Genomic DNA, 19,351 nt, shown 5'->3' on the forward strand with positions numbered 1-19,351 from the left:
TTGAGATCTAATCATAAGCACATAATTTTTTAAAAAATAAAAATAAACTTAACCAAAGTTTAGAGATGACCAAAGAAAGTATAAGATAATTTAGAAATCTCATTGAATATGGCAATTCTCAGATCCTGATTTCTTTATAGCATAGGATGCCTCCCTGCCTAGCAGATTAGAAAGTTAGCCTACTCTTCATACAAGTATGCCCTGTCCTGAAAACACTTTCCTCAGAATCCAGACCCAGGGCTGGGGCTGTAAGTAGTCCAGTGGTAGACCAGGCTTGACTAGCTAGCACACACAAGGCTTGAATTAGATCCCCAGTGCTGTCTAAAAACAAATCCAGACACAGTTAAATCTTTTTTTTAATCTTTCCCTTAAGTGATTATAAAAATGAGAGCCATTAAAGTGCATTAAAACCTTAACTTTGTTTAAATCTCTCAATAGGAACCAAGGTTACATTCTGTGAGAAGAAGCTTTTCCCATCCTTCATCTGTGGCTTTGAAACCTCGATACTCTCGAAGCCCACATTTTCATCCTAGAAAAGATTTCAGAGCAGAGGATTCAGTTTCCACTCCACCTTCCTGTACTGATTTTGTTAAGTAGACTCTTGGATAACTGTTTTGTCCAGAATAGAAAATAGCTAGGCTTCTATGTGGTCTGGTAACAAATGAGGTTTGGGATATGCTTAAAGTTAAATGTTTTTTGGTTTTTTGGTTTTTTTTTTTTTTTAGAGAATTTTTAAAATCTTAGTAGCCAGAATATGGGAGATGCAGAGCTAAATCATGGTTTCCTCATTAACTGAGACACTTAGGTAATACAGAGTTGTAAGCCATGACAAGCGGCGGTCTCTGTGAGACGCCTGTCTTCCAGCTCATAGTCTGGCTGGCCTCACAGCTCGATCTCCATACATAACCACTCAGAGTCCATTCCATAAGTTCCAGATTCGCAGACAGATCGATGCATATATAAAAACCCTTAGCAGCAGGCCGTGTCTGTAATATGGTGTAATTTTTAAACTCCGCCTTGTGAGGTGAAGCACAAATCCTAGTTCTCACACTGTTCTGGTTCACTAATTGTGTGTACTTTAGCTAAAACAAAACATTCCAACTCGACTTACTTACAGATTTTACACACATTGATATAAAAACCTGTGTTATAAAATATAAAATATCCACTAATCTGCCATATTATGGCCACTTACTGTGTAGTGGTTACTATGACCAAAATGACACTGTCCTTAAATGTTCTTTAAAATGATCTATTTCTGGCCCTCTTCCATCATTCATACATGAAGTAGAATTGTTCACGGGGCACAGCACCTTAGGGAATATAAGTATTCATAATTACATCATGTCAGATTTGATACTGTCAGTGTTTTATCTTTCATTCATTTGGTTGTGAGGCTTATAGGCTCTTAAAACATAAGAATTTACCCATAATACAATTTTATATTTAAATAAAAAGAAACTATGATTGCCTGCTGGTGTGGAATGAGAGAAGTTTCTAAAATTAAAAAATATGCCACAATAATTAAAATTTTAAATTAAAAAATTACTATCTTTTAAGTCAGTGCTGTTTACCAAATGTAACTTGTTTTAAAAAATTATTCCTTTGATAGAAGCAAGCTATTAGTAAAACAATAAAATTATATAAATCAGCAGTATTTTAATTGACTACATGGAAATTTATAACTTTAGCACAATACTCCTAAGAAATGCTAGAATTTCAGTACTTTAAATGTATATCTACTCCAAGAATTAATACTGTCTTGTACTTCTGCTGGGAAAGAGTAAGAATTATAAATAAAAAGCTCTTGTAATATCAGATATCTTATAATATCAAAAGTTCTTATAATACCCAATAATAACTTGAAAAACTTTTTTATTCTGTCTCGTAAAGGATGATGAATATACTCATGGATGTACATATATATTTGTGGTATGTAATTTAATATTTCTGGGCTAAAGTACATATGTCTGAATAAAATGTAATGGTATTGTTTAGTAGATAGTATCTTCATACATCCTAAGGCTTTCCATCTTTTTAAGACTATTTTCTTTTGCTAGTGTTAGACAGTAACATGCTATATATATTGTTACCAGAGCCCTAGCCAAAATATCATGATACAATATATTTAATACTCATCTTACCTGTTTTCAGTATATATTTTAATCCCATATTTATTATTCAATGAATATTATTCAGTGAATAGCAGGCATTTTTCCAAAAGCCTAAGAGTAATTGTATTTTGCATTTTAAAAAAATTGAAAGTGAAATGTTTTGTTAACCAGTTTAGTTCAGACAATTATGATCTCCTAAAATATTCTGTGCTCCCGCATCATCTTCACTCAATTCTGTAAAGATTATATGTTATTATATTTCTCTCTGTACACTATAAAGTGTAAAATGGAGGTAACATGAAAATATATTCATGTAATCTCAAAAGATACTATATGCTTAAGTTGTTAATACCTTGCTTATTTACAAATTAGCAAAAGTAATTTTAAAAACTATGAAATATCAGTGTTTAAGCTTTCCACTTTCAAGATCTTTTTATTGTTCTGAAACACCGCTGCATTAGCTAAAGGAGATGTCTAGTCAGCATAAGCAGTGCTGCCAAAGTACGTCCTCTTCCTTTGGGATTTGGGGATAGAAGACTAACTTCATCCATTAACAATTGAGGTGAAATTTAATACAGTGTGTTCCTTGCTAATCATATTAGGATCTGTTTTCAGCACCAAAACAGACGAGGCTGCACTATCTACTCCCATAACACTAACAACATACAAAAGTACACAGATTTCTTAAAGATAAGCATAAGCTCTCTCCCTTTGTAAAAAGGCAGGTGCTGATTAGTAAAGTTAACAGGAGTACTGTTCTTCTAGACTGGGAACTGCTGCTGGTTAAAGAAGAGTGAACATACACGCAGCAGAGCCCCGTGTCCTGGCTACATATATACTATGTACAGAGTTTGCTTTAACTGTTGAGCTCAGACATACATACCTTTACATACTGAATACTTACACTTCTACCTCAGCAAACTTAGCAGTGAGGGTTCTCAATAACTTGGTGTAACCTGACTAGCCCCCTCTCATTGCTTGGTTTTAAGTAGCGATTTTCACTATTACTCCTGTCTGTCCGTCTGAAATCCCAAAATTAAAATGAAGGTTTCTTGGCCTTTCTAGTTGACAAGGATTTTACAACATTTGATTTCTTAAAGTATATTTTACATGAGAGCTGAGACCTATATAAAGATGGCTTCACCCCACTTTGACATGAAACTCGTGTCTACAAAATAGCTACATTCCTTTCAAAATGTAAAGTTGAACACTCAGTATTTCTTTTTGCAGTTCAAAATAGTTTCTAGTTGAAAGAGATAACATCTTGACTATGTTATGAAATAAAAACTTATCAAGACTTATCTAGTAGGTGGCATTTAGATAATGGGTAATAACCACAGCCAAAAGGACCTGGTTTCTGCAGTCTTTTTAGGGAAGTTGTCATAAGAATAGATGTCATAGTTTAAACTGTTAGTAAGCAGATAAATCTTATTAATATGTTCACTTGTATTAAATTGTACATATGAAATTAAAAAAGTTCCAGTGTTTGTGGCCTCTACTAAATTCTCTAGCGTTGTTACTACAATAGTTAATTCAAATAAAAATTAATAGTGATGTTTGTCCAAACAAATGTGTAACGTATTAATTAGGAATAGTATGTCATTTTGAAATACTTAGCCTAACAACTTTATAACATCATATTTTCATTTTCAGCATAGCTTCTTAAACTTTCTCCCTTTGTGACCCCCTTTTTATCCAAGAAATTCCTATGACTCTAGTATATACATAATAGAATGTATACAAGCCAAACATTCACTGATGGTAAGTCAATATTTCCACAGCCCTTTGGTACACATATAACCTTACCATTTATTAAAGCCTGAAGCAAAGGTGTATACTAAAATGAACGTCCTTACTTATCTTTACATAAAGAATTTAGTCAACAAGATGTCTCTGTGTAACCCTGGCAATCTGAATTCAATCTTGAGAAGCCCTGGAGAGGTCCAGCTTCGCAGGTTCTCACCTACTATGTACAGACATGCCATCACATGTGACAGGACACATCATGCACACACACAGGCAGTAGAAATGTCTACATCTTTAGGAGTGCAGTCTTGGCTGAATGGCTGAGAGTAGAAGATAGAAGCTTCAGACTGTAAAACCAATACTGAGAATGCTACTCCATAGAAATACATAATGCAGCATGGCAGAACGCTTAAATTACATCAGAAATGCTGGAAATCTGACCTAATCCATAACCGAAATTCATTGTATTTATTTTTGGTTTTGATTTTCAAGACAGGGTTTCTCTGTGTAGTCCTGGCTGTGCTAGAGCTCACTTTGTAGACCAGGCTGGCCTTGAACTCAGTGATCCACCTGCGGGATTAAAGGTGTGTGCCACCACTGCCTAGCTCAACTTTTTAAAAAAAATCAAAATCAAGTCAGCAACTCTAACAGCAATTTTTATTTTTATTTTACTATTTGGTCTTTCTTTTCTATTGCTGTGATGGGACACCGTGAACCCGAGGGTTAGATGGTGGAGTTAGGCTTGGGCAGCAGCCGAGAGCTCACAGCTTGATCCACAGACAGGAGGCAGAGAACACATTGGGAATGGCAGTCCACCCTTGATGCTTGAAGCTGAAGGGAGTTAGATTATGAAAGTGCGAACAAAAACTTACAAAGCACCGTTTTCGTGAAACATGGTATATTCACTAATTTCTTATATATCCCAAACCTGCTTCTATTTTGATGCAACTTTAAGCGATTCTTAGGAACTATCTAGCCTCCAGCTTTTCTTTGACACGACTCCTTTATTATTTTCAGGAGAGCTGTAAGTCCTAGAACGCAGTGGTTGTCCTCAGCCCACTTCCTAGTGGGCAGCATAGTGAATTGTAGGTCAAAAAAATTGTTCACAGTAGAAGGTTTCTGAACACACAACCAAAAGTCTATTGAAAACGTGCGAGGAACCCAAGTACCTCTTGCCTCACCAACCCATCCCCAGGAGAAGGAGCAGTGGCCCACTATGTTCTGTTCACTGTACAATGGTTACTTTAACTTCTCCTCTGGGGTCTCTTTTAGGGAGCCCTGGAGAAAGCTCTGAATCCCTGACATCCTGAACACCCATCATTTTCTCCCTCCAACATTTCCTTCAGTAAATGTTACTCAACAGCTCTAAATAAGGTGCTCATAATCAAACTTTAGTAACAAGTTAAAAGGAAAAGACAGGCATGGCGACACAGCTCACACCAGCACCTGAAAGGCAGAGGCAGACTGATGAATTTGAGGCAAGCTTAAACTATATAATGAAACCTGTCTCAGAAAGAGAAGTGATGAACAAAAATTAATTTGACATAAATATATTAACAATTATTACATAATATCCCCTGATATATATCAAAAGCAATCGTATGAGGTAAATTATGGATAAGTCAGGAAATATAAAGAGAACACAGATGAATTGTACATATAGTCATTACTACAATTAATATTTGTAATACAGTGTACCTAGAGGGCTTTATGGTTTATCATATACATAACCTGTTATAATTAACTTATTGTACATGTCATTTTTAGTAATTTCAAGATGAGAATTCTAGTATCTTTGTGTTGTTAAATAGCAGTGGTTCCAAAGTTATCCTTTAAGGAAACAGTAAAATTCTGAAGCTCTGTGACCTTAGATGGCTAAAGCCACACTAGTAATGCGTTGAATGTGTGAGATCAGCGCCATCTACTGGACGAAGTGTGGTACTACAAAGCACAACTGAGAATGAACATGGGCAAGAGTCATATAGCCTAGGACTCGGGCTCCTAACGCTCTAGGGAAAGAATCACTTTAACCGGAGACCCGCGGTGTCTAGCAGAGCAGGGCTGACAGCCTGGGGAGCAGCAGCCATGAGCGCCGGTCTAGGCCATGGTTTGGGAGAAGGCACAATGAGAAGGAACAGTATCAGAAACTGGGCCCTTCCTCAACTAGCCTCCTCAGAGACTCTGGCAAACGAAGAACAGTGGTTAGTGGCACCGAGAAATGAAAAGGGTGAGTTGTTAATGGTACCTGAATGGCTCTTAAGGACTCGGGAGGTTTAGGTACTCATCGGATACAATGCTTCCTAAACACGACTTTAACTTTCCTGAACATGCAAGAAGAATACATTGGCTCTTTTCCCATCGGCCAGTAAGGACTGAGCCTCTAGGTCCTGTGGGCTTTCACTAGCCAAGTCCTGGATTGGTCCAGCCTTGGAAACAAAAGCCCAGTGTCCGGTCCCAGCTCTCTCCCTTCAAAGGGACAGGGGTGTCCATAGAATCGAGGTAGGAAGTAGAGCTCTCTAAGGCCTCTCTCTGCGCCAGAGACCCCGAGTCTCGACAGCAGCTTGTCGGCTAAGTTCGGAGTAACGGGCTGAAGCAAAGTTCCAAAAACTCGCAAACATTCCAAGGCCACGTGAAGCACAGTACCCAGCCAAGGGGCGTCCGCAGGGCTTTCCCAGGTCAGTTTCCACGGCGCATGCCTTTGAACGAACCCATTAGTTTGCCGAACACAGCTGGATACGGCCTCCAAAGCCTTATAGATCTGAAAGTCGTCGTAATAGTTGGCCACCTGCTTGGGCAAAGTGGCCACTGCCCTCACGAGCGCATAGTCTTCCGCCTGCACACGAACCGACGGCCCCGTTAGTCCCGGCTCGCTGGGGAAACAAGCAGTGCAGAAAGCCGGGTAGGTCCCGGAAGGATTTATTCTGTGGGCAGTGCACCGGTTTAAAAGCCCGCCCAAGGCATCTGCCAGCTCGGAGTCCAGCAATTTGACCACCTTTTCATCGTAGTAGTCGCAGTCCCAGTTGGGAACTCCCTGCCGGAGGAGGAAGTAGCGGAAGCCATCCACAGTATAGCGGTCCAGGCAAGCCCTGGGATCCACCACGTTGCCCAAGCTCTTGGACATCTTTTGGCCACTCACCGTCCAATGCGAGTGGACATAGATGCGACGCGGTGGCCTCAATCCGGCCCCGAGGAGAAGGGCAGGCCAATAAATGGCATGAAACTTAAGAATGTCCTTACCTATGACGTGAGATGTGGCTGGCCACCAAGACTTGAAATCTGCATCTGGGTAGCCAAGTACGGTCAGGTAGTTGACCAGGGCATCCAGCCACACGTAGATAGTCTGCGAATCGTCCCCGGGAACCGGAATGCCCCAGTGCAGGTGGCTACTCCTTCGAGAAACGGACAAATCAGGCAGCTCCTCCTCCAGCCACTGCAGAACGGTCTGGTGGAACGGCTCCGGGGTGATCGCCTGAGGGTCGTTTTGAAGCCACCGCTGGAGCGGTTCTCGAAACTGGGAGAGCCTGAAGATGTAATTTTCTTCCTTGGTCCAGGAGACGGGATGTCCGCTCTCCAGAGACACAGGACGCTGCTCCCCGGACGGACCCACCAGCCGAGTGACCTTGGCCTCGGGCAGGAAGCACTCGTCGGAGGCGCAGTACCAGCCCTCGTAAAGTCCTTTGTAAAGCAGACCCCGGGCCTCCAGCAAGCGCCAGAAGTGCTGCACCGCCTCCCGGTGCCGGGCCTCCGTGGTGCGGATGAAGTCGGTGGACGAGATGCCAGCCTCCAGGAAAAGCTGCCGGAACTGGGCAGACACGCGATCGCAGAGCTCGATCGGGGCCAGGCCCGCGCCGGCTGCCGCCTGCTGGATCTTCAGGCCGTGCTCGTCCGTGCCGGTGGAGAACCGCGTGGCCGCGGAGCCGGGAACCCGGAGACGCCGGTGGCGGCACAGGGCGTCGGCCAGCAGCGCCGAGTACAGGTGCCCGATGTGCGGCGCGGCGTTCACGTAGAAGATGGGCGTGGTGAAGTGGGCCCGCCCCTCCCCGGCGTCGCCGCGGGCGCCCGGCGAGCACGAACCGTAGCGGCGACAACCGCGGGCCGCCCGGGTCCGAGCCAGCAGCCGCAGCATGGTGCCCGCCGGCTACGGCCGCCCAGCGCGTGAGAGGGCGCGTGCGCCGCCGGACCGCACCGCCGCTTCCGGCGCGGAAGCCAATGAACGGCGAGCGCCGGCTCCTGCGGCCCCGCCCACAGCTCCACCCCCCTTAAGGCTTCCTGCGGCGCGCAAGGGCTGCTGGTCGGCGGGAGGATTTGAGAGCTCGGCTGCTGGGGTCCCGGGGTCCCGGGGTCCGAGTCGGGGCGGGCGAGCGGGCGCGTCCTGCGTGTCGTGTTTTGAGCTGCAGTTTTACACGCTGGGATCCGTTTCCGCTTCTGGACTGAGCTTGCGGGCAGGATTTTTATACTGAGGCATTTCCACAAACTCATTAGCTAGCATATTGGGGAACCCAAATCCAGCCTCTCCGGATACTCTAATCAGCATCTGAAAAGCCAGTTAGATTTTATCTCAGAATCTAAACGAATACGAAAAGAAGGAAAGTGATTTCCGGGAGCGCTTTAGGGACAGAAAAACACTGGGGAAAAGTGTGGGTAACCAACCACTATCTCCATGCAATGAGACCCGTCCCTGACACTTCTCAGATGGCCAAGACCCTGAGACTAGACAGGCCCTGCCTCTACTGAACCATCAAATACTATTGTTCTGCTGAAGGAACAAAGTAAAGTGAGTCCTCACAGCATCCACATAATAACATAACCGGTGTCTCAGCCATCATCAGAGAAGCTTCCTCTGCAGGAGACCGGAGCACACAGAGACCCACACCGCACAGTGTGCAGAGTGAGAGGCCATGGTAGGATGTCTCTGTTACCCCTCCTCTAGGACTGCTCAGGGACCTGGGAGGAAGAGAAGGTAGGACCCAGTGAGGGGAGAAGACACCAAGAAAACAGCGCCTTCCAGACAGGACTGACACTCAGACACGGGGCAGACAGGGTCCCAGCGCTGAGCGGGGACGTGGACACAAGCTCACATCCCCAACCCCGAAGCTGTCTCCAGCTGACAACTGCTTGCAAAAAAACAAAGTTAGTTTCTCCACTTGAGTCTTACTAGTTGTCCGAAGCCCCCACGCGCAGTAGAAGATGGCCAACACAAAGCGAACTCGGCACTGTCTTGGAGATGCTGTGTTTCATAACGCCTTGCCTGGGCAGCTTTACCTTACTTGCCTTTTGCTTATCTATTATAGTTTCCGAATTTGTGTTTTTATTGTGTGGGGGGGCGGGGTGTATATGTGTTTCTCCTACTTTGTTTTTGTTTTCTTTTGTTTCTGTCTGTTTGCTTTGTTTTATTCTTGTTTGTTGTTGGAGTTTTTTGTTTGGTTTGTTTTCTTTGGTGTGGTTTTTTTTGTTGTTGTTGTTTTTGGTTTTTCAAAGACAAGACCCTGTCTCAAAAAAAAAAAAAAAACCCAAGAAAGAAAGAAAGAAAGAAGATTCAATTGGCAAATCAGGTCTTCTATCAATTCTTTCTGTCTTCCCCATTGCCATGAAATCAACTTCAGCTTACAAACATGCTCTCTGTCCTGGTTTGGTTTCTATCGCTGCAATAAACTTCATGGGGAAAAAAAAAAAAAAAGAACAGTTTGGGGAGGAAAGGGTGTATTAGACCTTACACTTTTCAGTCCATCATGAAGGGGGGCTAAGGCAGGAACCTGGAGGCAGGAACTGAGGCCGAAGCCATGGAGGAGGGCTGCTTACTGGCTTGGCATCACAGCTTGCTCAGTTTGCTTTCTTATATGGCTCAGGATTGCCTTGCCAGGGTGACATTGCCCACAGTGACCTGGGTCCTGACACAATAATTACTAAAAAAATGTCCCAAAGACTTGCCCACAGACGGTCTGAGGGAGTCTTCTGAACTGACACTCGCTCTTCCTAAATGACTCTAGCTTATATGGAGTTGACAAAAGGCAACGCACTATTTTTCTCCCATCTTATGAATAAAATGTTGAGACTCTACGAGGGCGCTTCCCTTCCCTGTGGGACGGAATTGCCCGCGGGGAATGGCTGTTCGTAAACACAAGCGGTTCATGTTCAGGACTATTAAGGATAGTATTGCTTTGCACATTCTCAGATGTCTCTCTTGGTACCTATGCGCTGAAGTTTCTCTTGAGCCTACACCTGGGAATCAAATCGCTAGATCATAAAAAAAAAAAAAAAAAAGGTTACTGAAAAAAAAAATTCAGTATTTGGTATTATCTGTTTTCATTTTGGCCCGTCAAATGAGTATAAAGTTAAATCGCCAATGTTCCCATATCCAGAAAACGGAACCACTCAACCGTTCATCACCCATGAGCAGTTAAGTACTGTACATCCATGCAGTGCCTTTTGTGGGCTGACTGTTCCCCAGGCTCGACTCCTCCACCCCGTGCCTTTCCCTCGGCCCCCTCTGTGTATTTCATCCACACTCTACAGCTCTTACCGCAGTCTTCTTCTACGTCCTTAGGTAGGTCGGATTCAAGGGAACGTTGGAGGCTCCTGTGACTCTGTCTTCCTGATGGCTTTCTCAAGATGCTTGCCCATGACACGGAGGAAGGCTACTGCTTCTTGTGTGTTGGTTTTGTCCCCTTCCACTTTGCCAAACGTGTTTGTCAGTGCTAAAGGTTTCTGGCAGAGTCTCTAGGGTATCATATTCCTATGTATTGAATCATATCATCTGTGCGTAGAGATACTCTGACTCTCCCTTTCATATTTCCATCCCCTACTTTATTTTTTCTTGTCTCATCACTGTGGCTAGGCCCTACAGTAATACATTGAGTAAGAGTGAAAGAGTGAACGCTCGGGCATGATTTTAATAGAAATGCTTCTAATGTCTCCCCATTGGATATAATACTCACTACAGGTTTACCATAGGTAGCCTTTATTATGTTGAGATATGTTTCTTATGTTCCTCGTTTCTTCAGAACTTTTAATGTGAAGGGATGGTGGAGCTTATCAAAAGCCTTTGCAGCTTCTATCAAAATGATCACGTGACTTCTGTCCTTGAGCACATTTATAAAGTCACAACATTTATTGGTTTATCGTGAACTATCCTTGAATCTCAGATCAGGTGACTGATCTTTTTAAGTTCTTGAATTTGATTTGCAAGTATTTTGTTGATAATTCTTTTGTTGTTGTTCTGTTTTGTTTTGTTTTGTTTTATCATGATTCCTGGCTGTCCTGGAACTCGCTCTGTAGACCAGGTTGGCCTCGAACTCGCAGATCTGATTAAAGGCGTGCACCACCACTGCCTGATGGCTCTTTTTAAGATTTTTTTTTACTTTTATTTTGTGCATTGATGTTTGGCCTCCTTGTATGTCTGTGTGAGGGCTCCAGACCCCCTAGAACTGGAGTTACAGACGGTTGTGAGCTGCCATGTGGGGCTGGGAATTGAACCTGAGTCCCCTGGAAGAGCAGCCAGTGCTCTTATCCACTGAGTCATCTCTCCAGCCCTATTTTTGATCGTTTTTATGAACAAATAATAATAATTTTTTCATCAGAGAAACTCGTCCATCATTTTCTTGTTGCGTCTGTATTTGCTCCTTGCTATCAGGGTGACAACAGCTGTGTCCTGTCCAGTGTCTGTTCTTGGCTGGGTTTACAACAGTTTCATCTGATTGAGAAGGCACTGGATCCAGATATCTCGGTGGGAACCTCCAATGGCCGCGCACCGCGCCCCAGTGTCTGCGCTCTGTGCGCTGGCACCCAGTTTGCCAGCTTCAGGCAAGGGGGCTGGAGGTTAAAATACACAGACACACACAGACAGAGAGACAGCGACAAGGGTCATCCTTGAATTCCCCAAGAATGCCCCCTTTATTGTGTTCAGGGGCAGATTATATAGAGATAGCCACGACCCAGCCAAACCCACCAGAAACCACTCTCCTGCCATCAGGAACTCCTGAAGGTCTCGTGCTCAGAGCAACTGTAGGCACTCAGATCAGGGGAAAACAAGAAATTCAGGATCTGGGGTCTCACTGCTCCCAACAATTGTATCCACGAGATGGCTGTTGCTCCCAATGGACAAGTACGGCTATTGATTGCACCCCTGGGGCAACCTTGTCCCATTGTCGTGGTCCTCGATTCTCACAGCTAAATGGGGCTGTTAATGTCCTTTCTTCCCTCAAGAGTTTGAAGAGTTTCTGTAGCACCTTCTGGTAGTATGAACTAGCCTTCTGGCAGAAGGCTTCCCATCAGGATCAGCTTGATTTAGTCCTGTGACCAAAGTGTGTGATGTTGTTAGCCGTAGGGTTTTACCTTCATCTTCTAGCAGGCAACCAAAGACAACGACAGTAGCTAAATTGGCCTTATCTATCTTTTCTCGCGGGCTTTTGTCTGGTCCATCTTGTTGGCTATTAGAACAGTTACGCCTCTTGCCTCCCAGATCCCTGGCTTGGAACACCTTCTCCTATCCTGTCACCAGAGGTCAAATCTGCCTTCTGTGCTTCCAGGCATTCCTTGGATGCACGATGGTTCAGTTTTATCTCCAGTTAAACTATAATTATATCATTCACCCTCCCCATCCTCTCTCCAATTCTTTCCCATGTCTCTCCCACTCCATCTCAAGTTTATACACAAACACACACACACACATATTACACAAACACACGACCCAGTGTGTCCATTGCATATTGCTTGCATGTGTGTTTTTAGGGTTGGCACTAAGTACTGGAGAACCGTTTGGGGGCTCACCCCTGGGGAAGGCTAATTCTTCCTCTTTCAGCGGTCATCAGTTGCCAGTAGCTCCTCATTTAGAGGTGGGACCCCTCTAGATTTCCCCCATCAATGCTGGCCTCCCTGCTCGCGTTGTCTTTGTTAAGGTCTTGTTTTAGAAGGCATACTGTTGAGATTTCGTGGGTTCGGTTTCCCCATCGTGTCTATAAAACACACTCTTGTAGCAGACCTCCTGCCCCCCCCTCCTGTGATGGTCCATGGCATTTAGGTATTGGGTTGTATTATAGATCTAACAATTGTCTACAAGCCTCCAAAGTGAACTGTTCTCTGCATTTTGACCAGTTATGGGTTTATGTGGTGTCTGAAGGGTGACGGCTACACCGATCCATGGGTACAAGGGTAAGGATTTAGAAGGAAGTTAGAGCTCACACTGGTTTAGGAAAAGCCAACACCCGTAGGTTTTCCTCTTGAGCTCATGGTCTCACCAGACACTGAGTTTGCTGGGTTTACAACACCAGACATGAGAATACACAATGGTAACTACCTACATAAGAGAAATAAGAATCTACACCCCGTCAGCATCAGCTCTCAGGTGGACTTGGTACCTTCTTTCCAGCCTTCCTTTCCATTTAAAGCATCTTCCTCGGGCTAGGTCCGTGACGTGGCTAATATGAAAATGAACGTCCTTGGATTCCATGTGATTATTTGATTCCCTTCTACCAACTACAGAATAAAATCTAACTCCTATTTGTACAGCATTCCAAGCCCATCGTCACAGCTTCGTCTCTCACGGTTTATGTCTAGTAACCAACTGCTCACTCGCGCCATACTGCTTCACGACTGGCCTTAGTTACTGACATCGTCCCTCCTCAGGCACGTGCGCCCACGTCTCTGTGTCCTTCCTGCGTGTACTCACCCTTGAAAGCAGCCAGGACAGTGTCCCCTAAGCTCCGTTAGGGAACAGACCCGATTTAGTCACCTTCTGGACCCGGTGTTTCTGAGTGCCTAGGAATGGCAGGCAGTTGATCAGGGTAACGGGTGCTAGCTAAACAGCTTTGCAAACACCGCGATTGGTACCAGCGATCAGCAGAGATCCCAGTTTTCCTACAGAAGAAAGAGCAAAACAAAGGGGACGTGGAATACGGCAATCACAAGTCTCTGTAGAGAGCCAAGTTGGTCACTCTCTCAGTCTACGGTCTGATTCATCTAATTTACCCAGAATTCCCTTCCGTCGACTATGGCCAGCCTTGAACATGGGGGACTATAGAATGGTTTCCCATACAAAACACTTCGGAGTAGGGCGGAAGGAAGAGGCTAAAGAGGGCAATGACCTGCAAAGGAAGCAATCCACATGTGCCCCCTTTGAGGAGTTTCCATGTGTCGACTTTAATGAACTGAAAAATCTCTTCAGCCCAGCTTTCTCCAGGTTCTCCAAAGAGACCGGGGTTTATTTTGTAATAGCGGGAGCGTGGCGCCAAAATTGCTTCCTTCCTATCGCGACTGCCAGTCCTGCCTCCCAAGGTGTGTAACTTAGGACAGGAGACATGAGTATCTATCTTGTTCAGCCTTTGATACCATCCCCATGGCAGAACACTTAACACGAGGGACACTTGGAGAAGGCAAGTCACTTGCCCAAGAGCTTGTCTGTGGTCAGCCTGAGACATAGAATCTGCACACAAGCCGTCTACTGTCGGGGCTGGTGACTGGACAGGACACAGCACGGTAAATACACATCGCCACAACTCCTTCCTTGTAAATTATTCTCGACCTCGGGTACGTGGCAGATTATAAGAATACATGAGTCAGCTTATCCACTTTTGTTTTAAGTGGATCTCGAGACCCATGGAATTGCTGTCATCACCTGTATAAACTCTCTCATTTTAAGCCACCGGTGCAGGGCTGAAGAGTCAGCCCAGACCTGAGAGCACTGACTGCTCCTGAGAGGACCCAGTCGTGGTTCCTGACCTCACATGGCGGTTCAAAACCGCTTGATACCCAGGCTCAGAGGATCTGACCCTCTTCTGCACACCTGCAGGCACCCACATACATGCACATAAATAAATCAAGTAATAAACCAAGAATATTGGATAAATTAATTCCTCATGTAACTATCTCATCTTTGCAATTATGTAAAGATTTTTTTCTTTTTAACTATTTTTTTCTTTTTATAGTGCATGCTAATTGAACAAAATAAAATAAAAAAGAAAACCATGATGACATTTCTATACATGTATGTAATGTACTTTGACCATGATGACATTTCTGTACATGTATGTATTACTTTGACCATGATGATGTTTCTGTACATGTATGTATGTACTTTGACCATGATGATGTTTCTGTACATGTATGTAACACACTTTGACCATGATGACGTTTCTACACATGCATGTATGTACTTTGACCATATTCGCCCCGTTACCATCTTTCTTCCTTAAGTCTTTATGAAAATATCTTAAGTTTTTTTTTATGCTTTTTATCCTTCGTGGTTTAAATCAGCACATTTTTCTAGCAAAAAGAAACTCCATGCAGAAAGGTTTTCAAAAAGTCCACCTTAGGCATCCTGTTTTTTCTTCCTTTCTTTCTCTTTTTTCCTTCTGTTCTGTAGGATTCCAGGGTTCCCTCAAAAAGCTCACTTCCTCTCTGGAACTGATTTTCCTTTCCAACCACACTGAGAATCTGAGAATCAGTCTCTCTCTCTCTCTCTCTCTCTCTCTCCCTTCCTTCCTTTCTCTCTCTCCCACTCCCCCTCCCTCTCTTCCTCTCTTCCTCTCTCTCCCCTCCCTTTGGATCTCTTAGTAGACTCAGGGAAGAGAGAGCGCAAACAAGGACAGAAGAGAGAAAACAGACAGAAGGCATCACTTTGACGGACTATCTTCCATCTGCAGATAACCACACCCGAGTTGTACTTTGCCTTTAATTCCGTTTCTGGACCCCTCTTTTCCAGTCAGCTGGGAGAGACAAAGCCCCGAGCCCTGAGCGGCAGGGCTCTGGTCGGGGGCTGGCTGGCTGGAAATTGACGTGGCATGGGAATTTTCCGCTAAGTTGGAGCAATTTGCGAGCTCCTCGGAGATCGAGCCCAGCGCCCCGGACCTGGAGCCAAACCCTGGGCTCAGTGACTCTACAGAAGAATGGATACAGTCCCCCACTCCTCGCCTTGGACCCGCCGTTTTTTCTGGCTCTCTATCATTTCGCTGAAAATCAAACCAAGCAGTTAAGTCGGGAACTTGGTTTTCGCAGCTTGAACCAGAAAATTGGCTGCTCCGGTTCCCCTGGCTCTTTCTGCAATCTAACCCCTTGCTGCCTTTGCCATGGGGTGCGGACTTAGGAAGCTGGAAGACCCTGATGATAGCAGCCCGGGGAAAATATTTTCTACCCTGAAGAGACCGCAAGTAGAAACAAAGACAGAATTTGCTTATGAATATGCCCTGCTGGACTTGACTTTACAAGGTACTCCTTACTTCTAATGCTATCTGTTTCCAAAATAAGAGAATACTCAGTTTTTGAAGTGTGGACCTGTGGATTCTTAAGCTCTTTTTCGAAATGACATTGTTTGGTCCGTCTAACAATGACGCTTTGTTTCTTAATTATATCTGGAGAGATTTTTGTTTTGTTGTGTGCTTTTTTTTTAAAAAAAAAAAAAAAGTGTCTCGTGTACAAAATTAGGAAAACTGCTTGGAAATGTTCCTTCCTTTTTAAAGCAAATAGGACCAATGCTTGATTTCCAGGCCAAATTGCTGTGGCCTTAATGACAGCTTGTGTTCTGAAAAGATTTGAAAGGCATAGGACTGCAGCTGTGGGCAGTGATACTTGTATGCGTTGTGGAAAACTTGGCTAAGGCAAGTCTGAGGTGGCCAGTGTGTTGAATTTTGTGATTGTGTTACTTTTGTGATACGTTTGACCAAACTAAAGTTGAAAAAAAAAAAAAAAATTTTTTTTGTTGTTGTTGTTTTTTAAGGGAAAAAAGCAGGCTTCTGGAAGCCACTTCCTCAGCTGGCTGCTCCATCCCTAACAGAGAAACTTTGTTCCAAACATAAATAAACAAGCCCAGAAGGCAGCTTGAAGGGGCCCAGGCAGCTCGGCTTCAGGGAAGGCTCTGCTCCCCCCCCCCTTATGAAAACTGCAGGCTGTTAGAGACATGTGTCCTGTAGACACAAGGATGTAACAGTGTTTCAAACAAACTGCATCTTTAATTGTGATGTGCTAAAAAAAAAAAAATGAAATTTAGAGAAACTTGCTTGCCGAGTTTTCTAAAAACTAGTATTAAGTTCTTATAGCAAAGCATAATTTTAATTCTCTCAAGTCATAAATTTCATTAATTCGTAGTGTTTATACTAATTAAATTATCCTACTAGATATTGTATTTTATTCTTCCCCCTCTCCTACCCCCACTCTTTTTTTTCTCTGAAAACAGTGTATCTTTGTGAGGAAGCAAGAGCAGCCCATTTTTCTTTGTCAAAAACTGAGCTGGCCAGCAAGCAGACTACTTCTAGAGAGCCTAAGATCAGTACCTGTGCTCCAAACAAAGTTTGCCTAACTATTTTAATCACAGTAAGGATAAGGCTGTCTGAAGAAGGAGCGGAGATAGCCTAAATGTTCTTCTTTGTTGTGTGAATTTTAAATGGGTTTTGGCACCGCTGATTTGAAAAGTAGCCATGCCTTTAAAAAAAAAAAAAAAGCCATCTGAGAAAAGTCCCTGTGTTGGGGTGCTTCCATAGTGGGGTTCGCTCCGTTGCTTTTCCTTATCAAAGCAGACTGTTTGGGGTAGCAAATGCATAGTGTTGAAAAAAGTGCCCTTAACTATTTGTGAAGCTTAGGCCAGAACCATTTTCATCTGTACTTTAAGATTTTGGCGCACAGGTCACTTCAGGGCTATAGAACTTTCCGGACTTGATTTTTTTTCTGATTCATACCAATCCAAGATATTATCACCTCTAACAAATGCATATAAACGCGATTGCCTTCTCATCGAGAAGACACACACACAGCCTTCACTCAACAGTCAGTTTGGTTTTACTGTTCGCAGAAACCCTTTTCTCCATGAAAGAAAAACAATTCCCACCTTCTGCTCTAGACGCTGCAAAAGCGTAAATTCCGTCGTAAAGCACGAGCAGGGGTTTGCTCTGCGCGCGCACGCTAACGCTAAAGCAGTCTCGCGTCTTCAGCCAGCATCTGCTTCCGATTTGCTGCAGGCGCCTGGTCTCCTGGCCCCTTCTCTTCCCGGTTCTCCCACTTGTTCTTGTTTGGGGGTTTTGTTTGCCCATTTGTTTTGGTCTTGCCTTTGCCTTGGCTGCAGAAGCCAGGACTCTGTGTACCAGCCCGGCTCCGCCCCCTCCTCCCTTCATCTCCCTCTCGTTGACAGCCACCTGCCTGCCACTCCAGCGGCTACGATAGTGAGTCTGGGTGGGCTAACACATGCCAGCCCTCCGCTTGGCACCGACCATCCCTTCCTGGAACTGCTGGAAGAAAAAAGTGAATAGTGCCCGCTCCTGGCTGCCAGACCACCACACAGTGAGAAACCTAGGCAGAAACAAAATGGCCTGGTGACAGCTGTGTGTGTCCACAATGAGCCTGTCTCCTACTTTCCCAAATGGAAGCCGTAGAACAGAGAATAAAGTTTGGGGGTGGGGCGCTTTAAAAATGGCAAGTCCCTACTCTATGTTACAATTTATCTTGAACAATTTATTTATTTCCCATTCGTTCTACCTCCCCATACACACAGTCATTCCATGGCGAAGTCTGCCGTGCGGGAGTTCCCATAGTAGCAGACGTGTTCTAGGAGAATGAAATATTATTTTCATTCCAAGGCTGAAAGTTTCGAGTTGTTCTGCTCAAGGTGAGCTCCCGAGTCTCTTCTCAGTCTTCTCCTCAAACATCTTAGCTGCTGCTGGGGAGATGACTCAGTCCGCAGAGTGATGGCAACCCATGCCAAGGACTGGATCCCACACAAAAGCCAGGTGTGTCCATAGGACTCCCGGCACCAGAGTGGGGGGCAGACAGGCGGACCCCTGGCGAGCACTGTCCCACTGTCCGGCCAGCCTTAACCAACCATAAGCTCCGAATCCAGAGAGAAGCCTGTCTCAAAAAAATAATGTGGAAAGTAATCGTGGGAGACAACCAGTGTCCACCTCTGCTCTCCCTGCGCTCTTAGGCACACTCGAGCTCACACGCGTGTGTGCACACGTACAAACACACGCATACACACACGCACATGCACGCAAACCCAGCCAGGAAACAAATGGCTTAAACTTCCCAGGCTCTTCGCCCTCCAGTTCTCTTTACTCCTCCCCGGGCCTGTTCTCTCGTTCCCTCTGCTGTCCCTGCCCTCTCTTTGGGCTTTTTCTGGTCTTCCACCCCTTACAGCTCAAGGAGGAAAATCGTAATGATTAGGCTTACAAGCCTCGGCTAGTCCCAGTTCCTGGGTCCCCGGTCCTGCTGTAGCTGCCTCCCTGCCTACAAACGGGAATTCTAATGCTGCTGAATCAGGCAGGAGTTTAGACAGCAAAGCAAACAACAGAACACTACCTAAGGGGACCTTGTGGTTCGTAGGGGCTCACCGAAGGCCAGCTGTCGCTGTCCCTCCTATGAGAACACCTCTAGCTCCAAGGCTGGTCCACGGCCCACTTCCCTTCCTTCTTTAAACCCAGCTCTTACTCCTCTTGGCAGTCCCGGCCAGCCGGAAGTGATTGTCTAAAGGGCTTCAAAGGAGGGAGCATGGGCCCAGTTAGTGTCGTGGGCTGAGT

At 44.7% G+C, this 19,351-nt stretch overlaps 3 protein-coding genes across 4 annotated transcripts in view; 2 read left to right on the forward strand and 1 right to left on the reverse strand.

Moving 5' to 3' along the window:
* Boll (boule homolog, RNA binding protein) overlaps positions 1-4,362 on the forward strand; it is a 63,756-nt gene extending 59,394 nt beyond the window's left edge. Inside the window, exon 11 of the mRNA XM_050159253.1 lies at positions 439-4,362. Within this exon, the coding sequence (XP_050015210.1) occupies positions 439-597 (159 nt within the window). The 3' untranslated portion in view covers positions 598-4,362. The remainder of the gene's footprint in view (positions 1-438) is intronic.
* Positions 4,363-4,503: 141 nt separating this feature from the next.
* Positions 4,504-8,036, reverse strand: Mars2 (methionyl-tRNA synthetase 2, mitochondrial). Its single transcript, XM_050159250.1, has one exon. It carries the CDS (start codon positions 7,984-7,986, stop codon positions 6,241-6,243), a length of 1,746 nt encoding a protein of 581 aa, XP_050015207.1. The 5' UTR covers positions 7,987-8,036; the 3' UTR covers positions 4,504-6,240.
* A 7,285-nt stretch (positions 8,037-15,321) lies between these two features.
* The window catches only part of Rftn2 (raftlin family member 2), a 40,686-nt gene continuing 36,656 nt past the window's right edge, over positions 15,322-19,351 (forward strand). Inside the window, exon 1 of one of the 2 annotated variants that reach the window (XM_050159252.1) lies at positions 15,322-16,058. In XM_050159252.1, the coding sequence (XP_050015209.1) occupies positions 15,920-16,058 (139 nt within the window). In that variant the 5' untranslated portion in view covers positions 15,322-15,919. The remainder of the gene's footprint in view (positions 16,059-19,351) is intronic. The other variant, XM_050159251.1, reaches the window with a different exon arrangement.

This window comes from Alexandromys fortis, unplaced genomic scaffold (genome assembly GCF_014885135.2).
Source record: "Alexandromys fortis isolate MF-2015 unplaced genomic scaffold, M_Fortis_MF-2015_v1.1 scaffold_65, whole genome shotgun sequence".
In the NCBI taxonomy this organism is placed as follows: Eukaryota; Metazoa; Chordata; class Mammalia; order Rodentia; family Cricetidae; genus Alexandromys; species Alexandromys fortis.